This window comes from Phacochoerus africanus, chromosome 6 (genome assembly GCF_016906955.1).
Source record: "Phacochoerus africanus isolate WHEZ1 chromosome 6, ROS_Pafr_v1, whole genome shotgun sequence".
Classification (NCBI taxonomy): Eukaryota; Metazoa; Chordata; class Mammalia; order Artiodactyla; family Suidae; genus Phacochoerus; species Phacochoerus africanus.
This window is the reverse complement of record NC_062549.1, coordinates 67,838,471-67,859,224: the sequence shown is the minus strand read 5'-3', so window position 1 is coordinate 67,859,224 and position 20,754 is coordinate 67,838,471. Positions and strand designations below refer to the sequence as shown.

The window sequence follows — 20,754 nt, the reverse complement described above, 5'->3', positions numbered from 1 at the left end:
ATGACGAGAGTTCACTGGTTGACCCTGATGACATCATGAAGCACATGGGTGATGACGGATCAAACTCTGTGGCAACTGAGCCCTGGCTCCGCCCAGGCACCTCAGAAACGCTGAAACAATTCATGGCAGAGCAGCTGAGGCAGGAGCAGCCGCAGGTCCCTGGAAAACCAGGCACTTTAACTTGGCAGGGCCTGTCTACTGCACATGGTTAAAATAAATGTGTCAGACCCAGTAGTGCCTTTTAAGGCGAAAGGAAGGTGAAATTTGAACCTTAATAACATGTGCTACTTCTGGCCCATTTACCTGGCAGTTACTTATGTTCCATCTGTATATAAGGTGCATGTCTTCCACGATGATGTATATGGTGTATATTATGTACATAAAATAAAAGGCCATGATTGTTAATTTATATAATATAGAACTATATAGAGTTATTTTTGCACAATTTTGCCACCATAAATTAGGGTGGTAAGGAACTCCTGGAATCAACTACCATATGTGCATTATTTTAAATTTTGCTTGTCAGTAAGATAAGGTGAATAAAACACAAGTGTCTTAACAGTACTGTAAAGCCCGAACACTTTGTTGTATGTGCATCTGCTATTGTTACTGCTATTCAGGATGATTTTTCATTTAGCAAATATATTGGTTGTAGCTGTTGCTATGTAATGAGAGAATCAAATGTGTTTATTTCCATGTCACTTACAACTACTGATTCAGTATAAATGATGGGAGTTGTTAAGGAGTATATTCCTATGAGCCATGAAACTGTCATCTTTCTGCCTCTATTTTTGTGCCAATGAAGGCATTATTTGCTAATTTATGATTTAACTTCTTGACAGAAATAAATTATTTTTATTACCAATGTCAATTTCTTATTTTAACTGGAATTGAGGTTTCTAAAGGTGTTCTAGCAGTTAGACAGGAACACCCAGGGAGTCAGAGACAGAGGAAGACAAATATGTATCACTTATATTAAGAAATGATACAAAAGAACTTATTTATAAAACAAACTTGCAGATTTCAAAATCGAATTTATGAATACTGAAAGGGAAACGGTGGGGGAGGGCTACTTAGGAAGTTGGGATTAACATCAACACACTACTGTATGTAAAGTAATTAACAAGGACCTCTAGTATACAGCACAGGGAAATCTATTCAATATTCTGTAATAACCTATGTGGGAAAAAATGGATATATGTACAACTGTTTCACTTTGCTGTACACCTGAAACTAATACAGCACTGTAAGTCAACTATACTGCAATAAAGTTTTTTAAAAAAGAAAACTAATCAAACATGCGGCCATGGATTACACGGGTTTTGATTGCACTGATGAAATAATCCAAAAACTTTATTGACCTGTAACCTGATTAGAATATGCCAGATGAGAATCAATATTGTACAGAAAGTTGTACAGAATTTTTTACATAGAAAACTTTACATCTGTACCATATACATTTTATCCGTCTGAAAAAATTTTCTACATCCACTGTTAATACGGAATGCTTGACAATCTTGTCGTTTTTTTTTTAACCGTCAGAGCACAATTCACAGTATGAATACATTTCCAGTAAATCTAACCTCTCCAAACCATGCCAGATTTGTTATTTTAATATATTCAACATTAAATTCTGTACATAGAGTAAAATCTACATCGAGCCCCGCCACCCACAAGAAAAAGAAAAAGTGACAGCAACCTAGATTCATTTTGCAGTGATTCAAGTTTCGGTCCATGAAGGGTCACTCTATTTGAATGGCTCATCCTTAAAAGCCCTAAGGAAGTACATCACAGGTAGCTATGTCAGTAGGAGTATTTTCTACCTTTATTGTTGCTGTTGTTGATCATGACAAGTGTCAGACACAACAGCTTCTGGGCGCGTTAAACCCTCAAAAATAACCACCCCCCTAAAAAGGGCAAAACCAAAATCCCCACAAAATAAAAAAGATTTCAACCCAAATGTTTAGTGCATTTGACAAAATATTATAGGTATTTAGCAAATGAATAAGAAAATAAAGAAATAAAACAGTGCAGGAAGAGCTATATAATGTTTAAGATTTTTATATTACAGACCTGCATCTCTGTACATTTTTCACAGAAGGATGATTACCAGGATCTCAGATAGCCTGAGTGTGCAAAAATCTTCAGAGTAAGAATACCATAGTTGCTAAATATCTTTTACCATGAACAGTAATTTTTCTCCCCAACCCCCAATTATAAACATTTTTATCCTTGAAAATACAGCTCTCCTGAGTTGTACTTCTTGCAGAAGTTCAAATCTTTACATCTAGAGTTCTTTGGGTAAGTTTCACTTCCACACCTGCCAAAAATATGTGGGGCTCACCCTGTCGCTGAGGACAGGGAAGGACATGTGAGCGAGAGCGGACACTGGGAACAGGCTTTTTACTCATGAGCCCAACATGACAAACAGAAGCCATCTGGTTACAAAAGGGACTGGAGCACTGCAGGTTCGAGCTGAAGTTCTAAGCTTCTTTACCAGTAACCCTCAGACACTGCAATTCAGAGAAACCATTTTCCAGGTAGGAAACAGCTCCAGGGTCCTTTTAAAGAGCGGAGAGATGTAAACGCCAACAGAAAAATACAAAGTTCCCATCATTGCTTATTTATTCCAAGTTCCTGTTCAGGTGGTTGTGAAATCTGAAAAACTACTCCGATTCGCAGAAAAAATCTTCGAAGAACGGCACGAAGTTCAGGAATCAAGTCAAATTGCATAATTTCACATAATAGAGGGTAGTAGAATGATGCGTGAGCTTTAAACTGGGGGGAAAGGAATTCCTCCGTTAGTAGGGCTTGCACTGCAAACCACAGAACCTCAACGGGCTTTCAGAGAAATGCACGGGGGTGAGCCCTGATGGATGAGGTCAGGAGAGGCGTCTGGGTAAAGCACTCATTACTGACCTTGCAACACTAAGATTGAGTACTATTGAGACCTCGGAACATGCATTACTCACTTAGTTACCTATAGTTACTTTGAAAAACATTTTCCATTACATTTCCTTGACAAACTTGTGACAATCTTTTAATATTTATCAGTTTTCTCTGGGTAATAACCAAAAGTAAGAAGCCAGGCAGGAACCAGCTGGGTTTTTATAAACTGCAAGTTACTGAAACTCTCTTTGATTTGTTAAATAAAAACTTAATTTTCAGGGAAACGTATCTAATATTGCAATATACAAACATGAAGTCTCCAGGCAAAGAATATACATCCCTATTTATGGTTCAACTGTTAGACCTCTATTTTGGATTTAGTTTCTTAATCTGTGAATACCAGTCACCTGTCTGTTTTCTCTCCTTTCCTGCTCTCTGCCCCCATGAAGTTCAAGGAAACAGTATGACATGTGAGAGAGCAAACTGGAAAAGGCAGACAGCGTGCAAGTCTGCCTGCCCACCTGGTGCCTTAAGTTACTTCTTCAAGCGTGACTGGCCTCCCAGTCAGAGGGAAACATGCATGGGCCCAGAGCACACACTTGGGGTGGGTGTCTGGGCAGCACCGAGCAGTATCACACGGCCTCTCGGGTCCCTACCACCCCCCAGGCACAAAGCGCCAGCAGTGAGGCCACTGGACTAGGCATATCCAAGAATCATTCGTGTGAGCTGTAAGCTACATTTTTGAAGAGTCTAACATATATTTCTGAAAATTTTAAATGTATACTTACATATACAGCTATACATTGACATTATCTTTATTACTACTCGTTGAGAATTCTTAAAGGCATCCACGGCCCATTCACTAGGAGCTCTGGGCACATGCAACCAGGCACTATGCTGAAGGGGTGGCTGAAACCTGGAGCCCAGGCCAGGGGGCCAGTCAGCAGTTCTGAGAAGTGGGCAGAAGAGCAGACTTCAGGGTCAGGATGGGAGCTGCAGTGCGGGGGCCCTGTAGCTTGTCAGGGTGTGCTAAAGGATCCTGCCCCCCTACAGAACCATCGATTGGGAGTGAGGTAGGTGGGGAGAGGGGGGCAGATGCCGGTCAGACTGGGGATGCTGGGCTAGACTTGGAGCCTCATACTTACCCTGTTGTCGCTGATCTTCAGAACTTTAGTTAGAAACAAAAGCAGCAAGTTAGTCCAGGCTTCCCGATGGCTTTCTGATGTGAGTGTAAGGAAGTAACTCAGTGCTTCACTGCAGACACTGTAACAGAAAAGGCTGCCTGTCACCCATGCTCGCCCCCGCTGCCATGTCACTCACTGAGAAGACAACGGGACAAAGGGGGCACTGAGCCCTGACGACTAGGGATGTGCTGGCCTTCCTGTTTCCATTATCTAGGTCGACATCAACAAATCTGTGTTTTCCAAAGCCAGCGCAGTTTATCAGGGAACCCACATCTCTCCAGGCACTGAACTTAAGATCCGTTCACTGCAAAACCTAGTGCGCAGGAGCTCAGCACAGGCTTGGTGTTCAGACTGTTCCCAGGGACCTCGACAGTATCGTCAACAAAATGGGGAGAGACCAGGTGACCTCTTAAAAAGTTCCACAATGAAATGGGCTCTCAGAACATCTAGTCCCCCCCCAAAAGACACAAAAATATGATGTAAATGACAGTATGCTTTCTGAATGTCATGTTTCATTCTTAGCATGAGTTTAAATTTTAAAGGACAGAATCTTAGGTTGTCATGAAATAAAAATGGAATGCAAAAAAAAAAACACCATTAAAAACGCCAAATACTTCTCCGAACTAAATGCAAGCAAGCAGGTTTTCACTTTCACAAATAGACTGGCTTGTAAAAGTGGAGCTACCTGCAGCATAAAAAAAAACCCTTAAAATCATCATTAGAAAGATTTTAAATTTTAAGACACAGAACTTCCTTTGTCCTCTAACAGCAATAAAAGACACAGTTTGTATCTTAACTGTGCGGAAGGAAGCACGTTCGTCTCCTTCCCAGTCTCTCCCTCAGGCCCCAAGTCATCTGCTTGGTCGGGCCACCAAGCCAGGCTGTGGACCCCGACCCCGGGCACTGCTTGCAGCCCCTTCCCGCTCCTCCGCGCAGGGTCTTACTTTAAAAGCCTCTGCTGGACCTCGTCCCAGGCGCTGGCCCGGCTCTCGTCCGTGTACATGCGGAAGAGGATGCGCAGCCCGCACGCCAGGCTGCTCGTCTCCTGCTTCAGGAGGTTGGGTTTCGATTTGCCCTTGAAGCCTGCAAAGGGGAAGTTCGCCGTAACTGGAAGGCGCCGCGCAGGAAGGCAGAACGGCCCTTGGGGACAGCAGTCACACACAGGAGTGTTTAGAGCCTGCCCCCTTTCCAGTTGCTGGGGGTACAGATATAAAACGACCTTTGCTGGGGAAGGTGCAACCCTTCAGATGAGATGGTGCCCGAGGGGCCTGGGGACCTTAGCAGGAACTGAAGAGCGGCCACGACGTGGGTCGGGTGGAGGGAAACAGATCAGTTCAGACTACTCTTTACAGAAGTGCCGTCGTAAGGGGAAGAGAGGACAGAGCCTGGGTGGGTCTGCAGAGGCACTGCGGAGGCCTTCTGGATGAACTAAAACACACACATGTGAAGCACCCAGGTCCTGAGCAGAACTCGGAGTTCAAGAAGCGGCTCCTTCCGCCTCCCTTTTTGCCCATATTCTGCAGCCTCTCACTCTCTGGCACTGTTTTGTACCTGACAGAGACCAAGTAATAACAATTTCTTAAAAAACCCCAATATTGATAAAATTATTACAAAGCTCGTTTTTTACTTAAATTTTCCAATTTGTTAAAAAACAAATCGGAACCCTAACTTCCGGTCTGAGGCGTGGCCACGCGGAGGTGGCAAGACTGCACACAGACGCTGGGCTCACGTTCAGGGCCACCCTGTGTGTTTTCTCAGGAAAGGGCCGCTTTCCGCAGGCAGATGGCATGGACAGGGCGGCCCAGGCTGGGTAACCAAGATGGAACACAATCTGAAAATCAGTCCACTGAGTCTGTCTAAACACGGGGGAGACGATCTACCCAGGCAGTAATGGGGCTTTTTCTAAACCAGAGGAAGACCTGCTTCTGGTGGGATGCGGGAAGGGTGCACAGGCCCCGGGGCGCAGGGAGCCCCAGCTGTCAGCCCCGCGCAGCAGCTTACCCGCCTTCCACAGCGCTGTCCTCTGCTCGTTGTTGGAATTAAACGCTTTCGCAAATCTGTGAGACTCTAGCAAGCAGTCCAGAAGCTTGAAGAGTTGTTGGGAGGTTAAAAAGCGGTACATTCCTTGGTCTTGAGTATCGACTCGAACCTCAAAGTCCACGGCATCTCTCTTTGGAAGACAGATAGCACACATACCACACGCAGTCACAGGTTGAGTGCGTTTAGGACTCCGTGCCCGAGCCAGCTCTGCGAGCGGCCACACAACGGGCTCTGTTCTGGCCCCACAGAAGAGCCCCATCTTTCGTTATTCGGGTCCCAGTCTCCACTCCCTGCTCCCAGTCTCCAGCACGGTGTCCTCACAGCTCCTGGCCCCCAGGCTCTCTCCCACTGTGTGCTCCTCGCCCTCCCTGGTCCTCCCTCCTCGGGGCGCCTGGGGCCCTGGACTGTGGGAACTCCTCCCGCATGCCCTCAGCTCTGCTCTACATAAGGGGCGGGCACAATGGCTTGCACCGCACGGCACACACGACTAGGAGGAAAAGGGACTTTTCTTTAGACAACCTCGCCCACCTTCCCGGACCACGAGTTCACCGGCTGCCTCCTAGGATCTAAAACCTTATTCCAGTCTCACTCGCTGGATGACTGCTTCCCACCCCAGTGAGAAACCGGAAGATCTCAAGAGAGACCCCCGCCCCAGGGCAGCAAGCTGACCGCCCCTAGATTTCTAACCGCCCCCACCCCACTCTGCGGGCCTCCCCACAACATTCAGAACCGCCATGCGCCAAGAAGCTCTGGGGCTCCCCACCAGAGGCCGCCTCCGTTTGCTCTCAAAGATGTCCTGGCAGCTGCCCCCATCTCCTGCCCACAGCTCCTCTCCCGGAGAACAACCCGGGAGGCTGCGGTCCTGCCAACCCCAAGGACAGGACAAAGCACACCCTGCTCCGGACCCCTCAGGCATCCCCTCTGTACCCTGGCTGAGCACTTCTCAACACACCTAGGCACATCTGCTACCTGCAAGTTCTCTCTTCTCCTGTACTCATTTTAATAATGGTTTTCTATCAACATTACAATTACAATGTCAAGGTCAACTGAAGTCCACTAAATTGCTAGAGCAATTCTCTAGCACAGCTGTTGGATGGAGGTTACCTGCCCTGTGGAACATCTGACAGAGCCAAGCACACCCATCTTCCTGCAGCACCTGCTCTGACCTGCAGGACAGCAGTCTCCTGTCGCCTCCCGCCTCCCTGGGTCTTGTCCTCAGGCTCTTTGTCCCCTGCCTCATCACCAGGGGGCCCCTGGCTAAGCACCTGACCCCCTCTCAACGCAGCCCATGCTCACAACCTTGGCCACGTAGTCGTCCCTATAGTTTAAAAGGACATCTAGGAGTTCCTGTTGTGGCGCAGTGGTTAACGAATCCGACTAGGAACCATGAAGTTGTGGGTTCGGTCCCTGCCCTTGCTCAGTGGGTTAACGATCTGGCGTTGCCGTGAGCTGTGGTGTAGGTTGCAGATGCGGCTCGGATCCAGCGTTGCTGTGGCTCTGGCGTAGGCCGGTGGCTGCAGCTCCGATTCGACCCCTAGCCTGGGAACCTCCCTGTGCCGTGGGAGCAGCCCAAGAAATAGCAAAAAGACAAAAAATAAAAATAAAAAAAAATAAAAATAAAATGACATCTAGCCAGTGATGGTACCCAAACTGAGCCTCCAGCTTGACCTCGGCTCTGAAGCCCAGACTGTGGTGCTAGCTCCCTGGTCACACCCCTTACCTGTGCTGCGGCTAAGTTTTCCGCATCCTCCTTCTTACTTGTGGCAGGGAAGAACACGATGTTGTCGATAGTCTGGATGAGTTCCAGCTGCACAACACATTTAATCAACAGGGCGGCAAACAATTTTTGTTCTGGAAATTCTGTGAGGAAACCCACCCCAATGCACATGCAAACAAAAATTATTTTGAATCCTTTATAATTTCCGTGACATTACAATGCTAAGGAAACATTAACATGTCTGATGGTAAGCTGCACATATCACACTGACGACAGCCTGCTTCTGTGCTCGGTAAAGGGCTACTCAGTAAACGCTTCATTTACTCAGGACTTAGTGAAGACTTAGGAAATTAACTTTTTAAGTAAACAAAAATATTCAAAATGAATTAAAGCAGTGAATACATTTAAGAGAGTTCTACCACAAATTTTAAAGATTTAGGTTATTCCTTAATAAAATAAATCAAATGGATTAAAAGCTACAACTTGAATAACATTTACTGCAAACTCGAGTTCGACCTTTGACTAGAGGTAACATAAAAACCTAAACCAGAAGACAACCGGAACTAGATCTGGAAGGGGCAACCGAGAATTCTGACCAACGGGACAAGGCTCTGGATCGACCAGATCCAGGTTAGTGGCTGCTGTAGCTAAGGTGACCTCATGCTACCAAAAGGACCTGAAAACAAAGAGGTCTGTGAGCGCTCCGCGGTGTGCCACCAGGAATGTAACCACACTGGACAGCGCGCCCCGCACTGCCCGGGGCTGTAACTCGGCTGCCTTCCTCTGGCAGAGCAGCTGTGCACCTCAGGCCATTTTGGACAATCCAGCAGCTTCTAAGGACCTACATTTTCATAGAAGACTCTTCCATTGCACTGGCCATCTAGTCGAGCAAATGTACAAACACAAGGTTAGAAAAGACAAATCCTGAGCTGCTGGAACCCCGGGCAGCACTGGAGGCTCCTCTGTTCTGGGGTGGCTTTTCTGGGGGGCTTCTCAGGAGGGGATGAACATCTGAACCAGGAGCTGCCTGTTCACTGGCTTCGGCGCTCCAGCACTGGGTAAGTCGACACTCCTTCAGCTTTTTTCTACTTTGCTTTTAATACGAATTCCCTTTTCCAACACCAACTTCCAGAAGTTAAATTCAGGTTTTAGGGATTTGGGGGAGACAGCAAAACAACTTGCTTAAATTTATTTATTTATTTATTTGTCTTTTTGCCTTTTCTAAGGCCGCTCCTGCGGCATATGGAGGTTCCCAGGCTAGGGGCCCAATTGGAGCTGCAGCTGCTGGCCTACGCCACAGTCACAGCAACGTGGGATCCGAGCTACATCTGTAACCTACACCACAGCTCACCACAACGCTGGATCCTTAAACCAGTGAGCAAGGCCAGGGACTGAACTCACAACCTCAGGGTTTCTAGTCTGATTTGTTAACCACTGAGCCACGATGGGAACTCCAATTAAATTTATTCTTATTTAGGTCACTGATAAAGGCTCCTTTCTAGAAATGCTGCTGTATTCTTAGACTAAATCTCAAGTCAGGAAACATTAGAAATCCAAGACACCCCCAAGTCCCACACTGTCCCTTCCTGGTCCTCCCCTATTCAAGGCACAAAAATACTCTCTGCACCTGGAGTGGGAGACTCCTGCAGCCCCAGGCCCCTGGAGGGATGTGGGAAGAGGTTGGGGTCTGAGGACATGCTCTCATTGGCTCTGATCTGGGCCTCAGAGCTGCAGGCCAGCTGGGAGCCAGGCCCAGAAGGGACTGAGGGAGGCCTCTCCTTGCCCTGGGCTCATTTCAGAACTGGAGGAGGAGCCCAACTTCAGCTTCAGTGGCCAGGACCAGCAGCATGCTTTCGGGACAGCACCTATTTGGACAAATCTCCTTCACAAAGGTTGACACCGCCAAGGGGCAGGTTAGGCAACCCTTTCTCAGTGTCACCATAGGACCGGGGGCAAACTAGGCAGAGATGAATGATGCGGGACTGGGAGTGGAGACCAGCCAGAGCAGTGGCGGTTTCCCAGAGTGAGGAGAAGGGATGAGAGCCGCCGCCTGCAGGTCACGTCGGTCACCTCCTCCTCAAGTGGAGCCACCTCCTTCATTCGCTAAGTGAAGGGGGCATGGGGGCATGGTGACACTTTCTAAAGGACTTGGAGGTGGGGGGAAGGAGGAAGGAAAGAGGAGCCTCTGGCCAGGGAGAGCAGCACATTCCTCTCTCCAGTTTAAAGGTCTGTGCCAGATCAGCGAGTAGAAACTTTCCCATCGCGTCCTTCCCTACAGAGCTACGTGCATTTCAGTTCAGTCCTGGGGTGAGCAACAGCAAAGCCGTGTCCTTGCAGCTCTGTCCAGTGAAGATTGAGGCTGTTAGGGACTCCTGCACGAGCCATGCTGTTCTCCAGAGAATAGGAGTGAAAATGAAAATGGGCCACTCACCACCTATCTCCCTTCTAAGCAGCAAGACATAGGGACTGAAGCTGGAGGCTCCTTTCAAATGCACTTAGGATTAATAAAAACTCCCTGAAAATGGATCAGTTACCTAAATGTAAGAGCTATACACATAAAACTCTCAGAAGAAAACACTGGGAAAAAATCTTCGTGACCTCAGATTTGGCTATGGATCCCTAACTATGGCACCAAAAGCATGATCAACAGGAATAAAAATAGCTACATGGGGATTTATCAAAATTTTAAACTTTTGTACATCACAGAACATCATCAGTAAGAAATGAAAAGATGCGAGTTCCCGTTGTGGCACAGCAGAAATGAATCCAACTAGGAACCATGAGGTTGTAGGTTCGATCCCTGGCTTTACTCAGTGGGTTAAGGATCAGGCACTGCTGTGAGCTGTGGTGTGGCTCGGATCCAGTGTTCCTATAGCTGTGGTGGAGGCTGTCAGCTACAGCTTTGATTCAACTCCTAGCCTGGGAACCTCCATATGCCGTGGGAAGCGGCCCTAAAAAGCAAAAAAAAAAAAAAAAAAGAAATGAAAAGATAACCTAGACAATGGATGGGAGAAGATAAATATCTGCAGATCACATATCTGATGTGGGTGTAACACCCAGAGTATATAACAAACTCTTATAACTCAATAACAAAAGACAAACAACCCAAATAAAAATGAGCACAGGAGAGGAATAGCTATTCCTTCAAAGATATACAAATGGCCAATAAGCCCATGAAAAAATACTCAACCTCATTAATCATTAGGGAAATGCAGAGTAAAACCAATGAGAAAACACTTTAAACCCACTAGGATATTAAAAAGAAAAGAAAGGAAAGGAAGAAATAAATTTTTGTGAGGATGTGGCAAAACCAGAATTACTGGTGGGAATATAAAATGGTGTAGCCACTGTGGAACATATTTTAGGAGTTCCTCAAAAAGTTAAGCATAGAATTATCACAAGACCCAGCAATTCCACCCCTGGGGATACACCCAAAAGAATTAAAATCAGGTAGTCAAACAGTACTTGTATACAGATATTCACAGCAGCATTATTCATTGTAACTAAAAGGTGCCATAAACCCAAATACCCATCAACAGATAAAAGGATAAACAAAATGTGGTATATCTACACATATAACAATTATAACTATAAAAAGGTATGAACTACTAATCCATTTTACAATGTGGATGAACCCTGAAAACATTATGCTAAACTAAAGTCACATTGTGTGATTCTGTCTCTATGAAATGTGCAGAATGTGCAAATCTGCAGACCCAGAAAGCAGGTGGGTGGTTTCTAGAGGCTGGGGAGGGGAGAAGGGGAGCAAGGGCGTGATGGTTCTGGGCCCTTCTTTGGGGGCCTAGGAATGTTTGGTAACTAGGCAGATGTGGTGATGGCACTACACTGTGAATGTACTAGAAGCTACCCAATTGTTCACTTAAAAAAAGTTACTTCTGTTACATAAATTCCACCTCAATTTGAGGAAGCCATTCAGGTTGTCTGTTTCCCTCCAGGGAGGAGTCAGGCTTTCCTCAGGGTTGTAACTTCCCTTCAGTAAAGGAAACGGACACCCTTTAAGTTTCCCCTTCTTTGTGAAGAGCACTTAAGAAGGTGCCGGGAGGAGTAGGGAGCTTGGGAGCTGGGGGGCTGCAGGTGCACAGAAGGCTGCTCCCCCGGAAGCCCTGGCCCCTCACCCTCTCCCCTCCCTGAGGGGCGGAAGAAGGCCTGCCAGGCCCATTTCTGCATAAAGAACAATGGACTGATACGCAGAAGGGGATGGAGAGGAAACCTCTGTGCTCAGAGCATCAGCTGAGAGCACAGTAGAAACAACTGGTCTTGCAGGTGTTCTCCGTGTTCCTGGCCATCTGCTGGACAGCACCCATCAGGGTGTCCAAAGTGGAGCAAACACAGTAACCAAATGACCACACAACCAATTACAGCATATGTCTGTTATTAAAAGTAAAAATTCTGTATCTTGCCTATATAAAACAAAATACACAATTTTTATTAAGAGAAATAACTCACTTGCTATGGATTTAATTTTGCTGGCTTCCTCATTCACAGTAGAGACAGAAGCCAATGGAGCTTGCTGTCTATTATCTGCAGATCTTGGCTGAATAGAATCATGAATATCTACAGATTTCTGTGAAACCGTATCCTGGTAAAATAAAAAAAAAAAAAACCATTTTAAGTACAATGAATAAAGGTTAACGATGAAAATAGTTTCAATTACACTGTTCTTTTTTTTAAAAAAAATTACTTGGTGTTCCTATGAAAATGACATTGTACACTGTGACTATGGTCATAATGAGAAAATTATGCAATATTACCTATACATGGATAAAAGCTGATAATCTTTAAGAGGAAAGTTTCCTTTCTGATCCTCACTGAGCTTAGGCCTGATACCACCCAAGAGCAACAGATAAAAATGCTAAGCCTCACTATGCAGAAACGCTAGTCAGCACTACCTATGAACTGTCATGGAACCTAAAGAGAACCCACTCGTGGTGGGTACAGGGCAGGGTGGGAGGATATGGGCCAGCTTTGGGGAGGCTGGGCCCAGTGAAGATTTGAGGGGGGTGCTTTAGGGAAGGCTGTTCTGTCACTTGAGAAACCAGTGACCAGTGAGGTCAGTGAGAAGGTGCCAAGGAGGAGAGTGATACAAGATGAGATGCTGACGTCCAAGTGCAACAGAGCCCCACCAGAATCCAGCTCCAGCTACATGTAACCTTGGAAAGCAATGAATCTTCCTGAGGTGAGGTTTTCTGATCTGACAATGGAGATGACAATTTCCTTGCAGGTTGATAAGGGTTTGGTAATAAATGCAAGACCTGAGCAGTGTCAGATGTTATCACTACTCTCCCGGCTTTACCCGGTCCCAGCATGCAGCACACTCAGAAGACAGAACCTGGTTTCAAGAGGATCTGAGATTCTGACGTAACAGTCCTACCTGGAAAACAACCTCACCTGGGTTTCTTAAAGGATAGGGGTCTGTGTTCCCAAGATGAATCAAATGTGAAAATACCTTTTGAACAGTGAAGAACTGCACCCATCTAAACCGTATTATTACTGTTATATTGTTCTAAGTGTTTAACATATAAGAGGTTTTTAACAATATTTATAGGGATTCAAAAAAGATTTGGGTAATTTATTTGACCATGACAGCCTAAAACACATCTTTAAATAAAAACTTAATGTAAGAATGCATATATCAACTTTTAGAAATTTATACATCCTTTAGGGAATATTTAAAAATTAACTATAAAAAACAAATGTCTCTAATTTTTAATTAATGTAATGAATTTTAATTTACTTTAACAAGTATATTTTAAGGGAGAAATTTTTGATAGAATTAGACTTGTATTATCTTACTGAAGATAAAGCACCGGTTTAAAAAAATTTTTTTTTGGTCCTTGGCTTTTTTTGAACATTCTGATGATTTCTAAGAAGTTTCTCCCTAGAAAACTAAGTATACACAAAAACTAGGTCACAGTATTGGGGGTGTAAAAATTCTCCTCTGTATTACAAGAACTTTTAAATATTACGCATACTGCTCTCTCATTTCTTCTGATTAACCAGTGTAAATGAGGATGATTTTTTGGTAATCTTTGCATTTTTTAAAACAGTTTTGCCTCCACAAGTTAGTATGTACACACTTCCCCTTTGAAAAAGGACTCTTTACATTGAAGCATCTTAAGTGTTTGTGAAGAAAGGAATGGAGGAGTTCCTATCGTGGCTCAGCAGTTAGCAAACCGGACTAGCATCCACGAAGACTCGGGTTTGATCCCTGGCCTCTCTCAATGGGTTATGGGTCCAGCATCGCCGTGAACTGTGGTATAGGATGCAGATGCGGCTTGGATCTGGCGTTGCTGAGGCAGTGACGTAGGCCAGCAGCTGTAGCTCTGACTGGACCCCTTGCCTGGGAGCCTCCATATGCCGTGGGCTAGGAAGGGATGAAGAAGATATGGTATGTACACAATGGCATACTACTCAGTCATAAAAAAGAATGAAATAATGCCATTTGTAGCAACAGAGATGGACCCAGAGATTATTATACTAAGTGAAGTCAGTCAGAAAGATAAAGACAAATACCATATGGTATCACTTATATGTGGAATCTAAAAAAATTACACAAATGAACTTATTTACAAAACAGAGTTACGGACAAAGAAAACAAACTTATGGTTACCAAAGGGGAAAGGGGGGAGGGGATAAGTTAGGAGTTTGGGATTAGCAGCTATACACTACTGTATATAAAATAGAGAAACAGGGACCTATGGTATAGCATGGGGAACCACATTCAATATCCTGTAGTAACCTATAGTGGAAAAGAATCTGAAAAGAACATGTACATTCTTTGCTGTACACCTGAAACACAAAACTGTAAATCAACTATATTTCACTAAAAATTTTTTTTAAACCAAAGGGACTCTTGGAAGTTCCCATACGGTGCAGCAGATTAAGGATCCAGTGTTGCTGCAGCTGTGGCACAAGCTGCAACTGCGGCATGGGTTCAATTCCTGGCCTGGGGAATTCCACATGCCACGGATGCAGGGGGAAAAAAAAAAAAAGCCTCCAGTGGAAAAGGAGGGGCTTTTGTGAAAGAAACCTTTATTTATTGAGTTGGACACATGTCTTAGATATTTCAAATACAAAAAGTTATTCTCCAAATAAAAGTCGATTAAAAAGACCATATAAGAAAAAAGGCAAGATGGCGGAAGAGAAGGGGGACACGCTCGCCCTCTCCCACAAACACACACACAAAAAAAACACATCTACAGGTTAAACGACTCGCACAGAACAGCAATTAATAGCTGGCAGAAGAACCTAAACTCCAATAATGGCAAGAATCTCGTGACATAACAGAGTAAAACAAGAGAAAAGAGGAGAGTGAGAGAAGGGGAATCGGAGCTGGACGGGCGCTCCCGAAAGGGAACTGTGGAGGAGAAAGGGATCCCACACCCTGAGAAGTCACCTACTCGACGGAAAGATCAACTGAATCGGAGGGATCTCCAGACACAGAGAAGAGCGCAGCAGTAACTCTGAGTTCCGAAGAGCAGAGTGAGAACCGAACAGATCATCTGAATGACTGGCACAGTTACCATAAACTGAGACGCTTGGGTGGGGGCTGGGCACCGAGACCTCGGCTCCGGATGTTAGTTCCCAGGATCAGGCTGGGGTGGGCAGTGCTGAGACTGCTTGAGGGACCAGGAACCAGTCTGTCCAGTTCTCAGGGCAGAGACTGCCTGGGAGACTAGGAAGCTGAGTGTTGAGGGTGCAGGGCACAATACGCTAAGGGCTGGGGGGTGGAAAGCCACATCACAGGGAACCTGGGAGAAGAGCTGGATCTGAAGGAGAGACAAGGCGCCAGTGTTGGGGAGGGCAGAGGAGGAGGGGTGGGCCACCAGAGAATACTCCCCACACCACAGTGAGCTCACTCACCCACCAGCTGTTCTTCCCAGTGCATTGCCCCTCCCCCTCCCCTGTGTGAGGGCGCCGGACCTGAGGCTGCCTGCCATCCTGGAGGGCTGGCCTCACCATCTGCAGGAAGCTGACCACTGCAGGGGCTACACCCCTGCAGAGCAGCACCCAGCACCACCAGCCCCAGGGAAAAGGCCCGCAGCCCAGAAAAGCTAGTACAAGCTCGGCTTGGCTGTGCAAAATCTGCCTCCACTGCCCTGTGATCCCGCCAAACCCTGCTGCCTTGGGGGAGAGTCCCTTGGGTTCTCAGCGGCCCAGCTGGCTGCTCCCGCTCTTGGAGGGTGCTGCACTCCCGTGGAACAGTTGACCAGCACCGCCAGCCCCCTGGAAGAGCCCTACAGCCCAGTAACACCAGAGCAAGCTCTGCCCAGCCGCGTGAAATCTGCTTCCATCGCAATGCCCTCAGGAAGTCCTCCTTTGCTTCAGAGAGACCCTGTCAGCCCTGCCCACCCCCAAGAAAACCCACGCTGCCTCAAAGAAGATGACCAACAACGCCAGCCCCCGGGAAGCATTCCACAGCAGTGCCAAGGCAAACCCTGTCTGGCCACGGGGAGTACAACTCCACCAAGAAAAAGAAAACAAGCAAGATGAAGCTGAGAAACCACTCCCAGTTAAACCAACAGGAGATGTCACCTAAAGCAGTCAACAATGAAACAGACCTCTGCAGTCTGACAGACTTGGACTTCAAAAGGGAAATAGTTAAAATACTGAAGGAATTAAGAGAAGATATGAACGGTAATGCAGATGCCCTCAGAAAGGAACTAGAAAATATAAGGAGGAGCAAAGAAAAACTAGAACATTCATTTGCAGAGATACAAACAGAACTACAGGCAGTAAAAACCAGAATGAATAATGCAGAAGAACAAATTAGTGATGTGGAAGATAGAATAATGGAAATCACCCAAACAGGACAGCAGACAGAAAACCAAATGAAAAAACATGAAAGCAATTTAAGAGACCTATGGGATAATACAAAGCAGGCCAATCTACGCATAATAGGAATTCCAGAAGGAGCAGAAAAAGATAAGGGGATGGAAAATATATTTGAAGAAATTATCACTGGAAACTTCGCAAATCTAAAGGATACTGATTTCAAGGTACAGGAAGCACAGAGGGCCCCAAACAAGTTGAACTCAAATAGACCCACACCAAGACACATTATAATAAAAATGGCAAAAGTTAATGATAAAGAGAGGATCCTAAAGGCAGCAAGAGAAAAGCAAAATGTTACCTATAAGGGAACTCCCATAAGATTATCAGCTGATTTCTCTTCAGAAACTCTACAGGCCAGGAGGGAATGGCAAGAGATATTTAAAGTGCTAAAAGGAAAAAATATGCAACCTAGAATACTCTATCCAGCAAGAATATCATTTAAAATAGAAGGGGAAATAAATTTTTTTTCCAACAAACAAAAGCTAAAAGAATACAGCAATACAAAACCCAGGCTAAAAGAAATATTGAAAGGGCTTCTCTGAACCAAAAAGAAAGGAATGAGAAAGCCACAATCAGGGAGCAGTCACTCAGATAAGCCAGCATACAGATTTAATCATGAACATGTTTAAAACAAAATAAAAGTAAAAAGAAAAAAAAAAGAGTCATCAAAAATCATAAAATGTGGGCAAGGGGTGTGAGGAAATAAATTCTTTTTTAAACATTTTTTTTTCTTTTCTTTCTTTCTTTGTCTGTTTCTCTTCTTAATTTTAGTATAGTAATGAAGTGTTTGAACCTACAGGATCATCAGGCTAAAAAACATAATTATAGGAAGGGGTTAGCATTCTTTAAAAACAGGGCAACCACAAATCAAAACCAAACACTGCATTTACGAAAAATGAAAAGAAAAACACTCAAGCAGAAAACAATTGGAGACCATCCAACCAAAAAAAAAAAAAAGGAAAAATGGAGAATCATAGAATCAACTGGAACACGAGGTTTAAAATGGCAATAAATAATCATCCATCAATTATCACCTTAAATGTCAATGGACTGAATGCTCCAATCAAAAGACACAGAGTGGCTGAGTGGATAAAAAAGCAAAAACCTTCAATCCACTGCCTACAAGAAACTCACCTTAGGACAAAGGACACATATAGATTGAAAGTCAAGGGGTGGGAAAAAATATTTCATGCCAATAGACATGACAGGAAAGCAGGAGTTGCAATACTCATATCAGACAAAATTGACTTTAAAACAAAAGACATAAAGAAAGACAAAGAAGGACACTATTTAATGATTAAGGGATCCATCCAATAAAGCAACAGAGATCCTAAAGGAAACAATAGAAAAGTTAAACTTAATTGACATCTTCAGGACACTACATCCAAAAAAATCAGAATACACATTCTTCGCAAATGCACATGGAACATTCTCAAGAATCGACCACATATTGGGACACAAAGCTAACCTCAACAAATTTAGAACCATAGACGTTATTTCAAGCATCTTCTCTGACCACAATGGCGTGAAACTAGAAATCAACCACAGGAAAAGAAATGAGAACAAACCTGCTACATGGACACTAAACAACATGCCACTAAAAAACCAATGGGTCAATGAGAAAATAAAGAAGGAAATTAAAAAATACCTGGAGACAAATGATAACGAAGACACAACCTCTCAAAATCTATAGGACACTGCAAAAGCAGTGCTCAGAGGGAAATTCACAGTGGGGCAGACCTTTCTCAGAAAAGAAAGATCTCAAATTGACAACTTAACCCTCCACCCTAAACAAATTAGAAAAAGAAGAACAAAAAAGCCCTAAAGTCAGCAGAAGGAAGGAAATTATAAAGATCAAAGAGGAAATCAATAAAATAGATATTCAAAAAACAATATAGAAAATTAATAAAACCAAGAGCTGGTTCTTTGAAAAGATAAACAAAATTGACAAACCCCTGGCTAGACTCACTAAGAAGAGGAGAGAAAGAACCCAAATAAACAAAATTAGAAATGAAAAAGGAGAAATCACAATGGATTCTGCAGAAATACAAAACACCATAAGAGAATACTATGAACAACTATATGACAACAAGTTTGACAATCTGGAAGAAATGGACAGTTTTCTAGAATCTTACAGCCTGCCAAAACTGAATCAAGAAGAAACAGACCAACTGAACAGACCAATCACTAGAAATGAAATTAAAGATGTCATAAAAACACTCCCTACAAATAAAAGTCGATGACCAAATGGCTTCACAGGCGAAATCTACCAAACATACAAAGAGGATCTGGAGCCCATCCTCCTTAAACTTTTTCAAAAGGTTGAAGAAGAAGGAACACACCCAAAGACATTCTATGATGCCACCATCACCCTAATTCCAAAACCAGACAAAGGTTCCACAAAAAAAGAAAACTATGGGCCAATATCTTTGATGAATATAGACGCAAAAATTCTCAACAAAATTTTAGCCAACCGAATCCAACAACATATCAAAAAGATCATACACCATGACCAGGTAGGGTTCATCCCAGGTTCACAAGGATGGTTCAACATACGCAAATCAATCAATGTCATACACCACATTAACAAAAGAAAAGTCAAAAACCATATGATCATCTCAATAGATGCAGAAAAAGCATGTGACAAAGTCCAACATCCATTCATGATCAAGATTCTCGCAAAAGTGGGTATAGAGGGAACATTCCTGAACATAATCAAAGCCATTTATGATAAACCCACAGCAAATATAATAAAATACTCAATGGAGAAAAACTGAAAGCCTTCTCACTCAAATCTGGAACAAGACAGGGATGCCCACTCTCACCACTGCTATTCAACATAGTTTTGGAGGTCCTAGCCAAAGCAATTAGACAAACAAAAGAAATAAAAGGCATCCAAATAGGAAGAGAAGAGACAAAACTGTCACTGTATGCAGATGACATGAAAACCCTAAGGACTCAACCCAAAAACTACTTGAACTGATTAATAAATTCAGCAAAGTTGCAGGATATAAGATTAACATTCAGAAATCAGTTGCACTTCTATATATCAACAATGAAATATTAGAAAAGAAATGCAAAAATACAATACCTTTTAAAATTGCACCTCACAAAATCAAATACCTCCAAATACACCTGACCAAGGAGGTAAAGGATTTATATGCCGAGAACTATAAAACTTTAATCAAAGAAATTAAAGAAGATGTAAAGAAATGGAAAGATATTCCATGTTCATGGATTGGAAAAAATTAACATTGTAAAAATGGCCATACTACCCAAAGCAATCTACAGATTCAATGCAATCCCTATCAAATTACCCATGACATTTTTCACAGAACTAGAACAAACAATCCAAACATTTATATGGAACAACAAAAGACCCAGAATTGCCAAAGCAATCCTGAGAAACAAAAATCAAGCAGGGGGCATAACTCTCCCAGACTTCAAGCAATATTACAAAGCCACAGTCATCAAAACAGTGTGGTACTGGTATCAACACAGACAGACCGACCAATGGAACAGAATAGAGAACCCAGAAATAAACCCTGACACCTATGGTAAATTAATCTTTGACAAGGGAGGCAAGAACATAAAATGGGAAAAAGAAAGTCTATTCAGCAAGCATTGCTGGGAAACCTGGACAGCTGCATGCAAAGCAATGAAACTAGAACACACCCTCACACCATGCACAAAAATAACCTCAAAATGGCTGAAAGACTTAAATATAAAACAAGACACCATCAAACTCCTAGAAGAGAACATAGGCAAAACACTCTCTGACATCAACCTCATGAATATTTTCTCAGGTCAGTCTCCCAAAACAACAGAAATAAGAGCAAAAATAAACCAGTGGGACATAATCAAACTGAAAAGCTTTTGCACAGCAAAGGAAACCAAAAAGAAAACTAAAAGACAACTTACAGAAGGGGAGAAAATAGTTTCAAACGATGCAACGGACAAGGGCTTATTCTCTAGAATATACAAGCAACTCATACAACTCAACAGCAAAAAAGCCAATCACCCAATGGAAAAATGGGCAAAAGACCTAAATAGACTGTTCTCCAAGGA

The 20,754-nt window shown here is 43.8% G+C and overlaps 2 protein-coding genes across 15 annotated transcripts in view; one reads left to right on the top strand and one right to left on the bottom strand.

Moving 5' to 3' along the window:
- CSPP1 (centrosome and spindle pole associated protein 1) overlaps positions 1–1,143 on the top strand; it is a 183,888-nt gene extending 182,745 nt beyond the window's left edge. For all 13 annotated transcript variants that reach the window (XM_047783808.1, XM_047783814.1, XM_047783809.1 and 10 more), the window contains one exon: positions 1–1,143. In XM_047783808.1, coding sequence (XP_047639764.1) covers positions 1–212 — 212 coding nt within the window. In that variant the 3' untranslated portion in view covers positions 213–1,143.
- A 192-nt stretch (positions 1,144–1,335) lies between these two features.
- The window catches only part of ARFGEF1 (ADP ribosylation factor guanine nucleotide exchange factor 1), a 147,060-nt gene continuing 127,641 nt past the window's right edge, over positions 1,336–20,754 (bottom strand). Inside the window, exons 34-39 of one of the 2 annotated variants that reach the window (XM_047783799.1) lie at positions 12,298–12,430; positions 7,834–7,973; positions 6,075–6,243; positions 5,018–5,156; positions 4,035–4,152; positions 1,336–2,778 (exon numbers count right to left, since the gene is read on the bottom strand). In XM_047783799.1, coding sequence (XP_047639755.1) covers positions 2,614–2,778; positions 4,035–4,152; positions 5,018–5,156; positions 6,075–6,243; positions 7,834–7,973; positions 12,298–12,430 — 864 coding nt within the window. In that variant the 3' untranslated portion in view covers positions 1,336–2,613. Of the gene's footprint in view, positions 2,779–4,034; positions 4,153–5,017; positions 5,157–6,074; positions 6,244–7,833; positions 7,974–12,297; positions 12,431–20,754 lie in introns of those variants that run through there. The other variant, XM_047783800.1, reaches the window with a different exon arrangement.